A 629-nucleotide genomic window follows, 5' to 3' on the forward strand; every position below is an offset into this window, starting at 1 on the left:
CAAACCGCCTCCCGAGCCGAACCCTGCCGGGGGAAGGCCCTAAGCCCCAAACCGGGCGGCCGCGGCCCCATCGCGACCCGCCGCCCCGCGGCCGGAAAAGCCGGGAGAGCCGTTCCCCACTTACCCACTCGTTAGCCTTCGGGCTGAAGCTGTAGAGCGCTACCTGCCCGGTCACGTCGGCGATACTGGTGATGTACGGGTCGTGCTGCTTGAGGGCCGCCAAGCTGATCTCCTGCCCCGCTCTGGTCGCCGCCTCCATCTTGGCTCCCGGCAGCCACCCGCGGGGGCGGGCGAGAAGCGGCCGCGCGGTGTCACCGTGCGCACGGCCCCGCCGCCGGCCGGAACGCTGAGCTCCGCGCCTGACGTTCCGCCCGCGCTTTGGGTCCCCGCTGCGCCCTGCTCAGCGCCACGGCACAGCACGGTGGTACGCGGGGCTGGCTGAGTAACCCCGGGGTGCAAGTGGGCACCCCCTGTACTCAGAACAAAACACAAACAAAATAAATGCTCCCTTTTACTTTGTTACGCAGCAGCTGTCTTTGCATTTAACGAATCCGCTGCGATCATTTAATTAAATTGCCATCGGTGGAATTGCCATCAGCCGTGCTGCTATGAGATGAAAAGACACGCTC

General features: G+C 65.0%; 1 protein-coding gene across 2 annotated transcripts in view; it reads right to left on the reverse strand.

Annotated features, from left to right (window-relative positions):
- DCP1A (decapping mRNA 1A) overlaps positions 1 to 322 on the reverse strand; it is a 30,505-nt gene extending 30,183 nt beyond the window's left edge. The window contains exon 1 of one of the 2 annotated variants that reach the window (XM_010718477.3): positions 125 to 322. In XM_010718477.3, the coding sequence (XP_010716779.1) occupies positions 125 to 259 (135 nt within the window). In that variant the 5' untranslated portion in view covers positions 260 to 322. The remainder of the gene's footprint in view (positions 1 to 124) is intronic. The other variant, XM_019620070.1, reaches the window with a different exon arrangement.
- Between the last annotated feature and the right edge of the window lie 307 nt (positions 323 to 629).

This window comes from Meleagris gallopavo, chromosome 14 (genome assembly GCF_000146605.3).
Source record: "Meleagris gallopavo isolate NT-WF06-2002-E0010 breed Aviagen turkey brand Nicholas breeding stock chromosome 14, Turkey_5.1, whole genome shotgun sequence".
Taxonomy (NCBI): domain Eukaryota; kingdom Metazoa; phylum Chordata; class Aves; order Galliformes; family Phasianidae; genus Meleagris; species Meleagris gallopavo.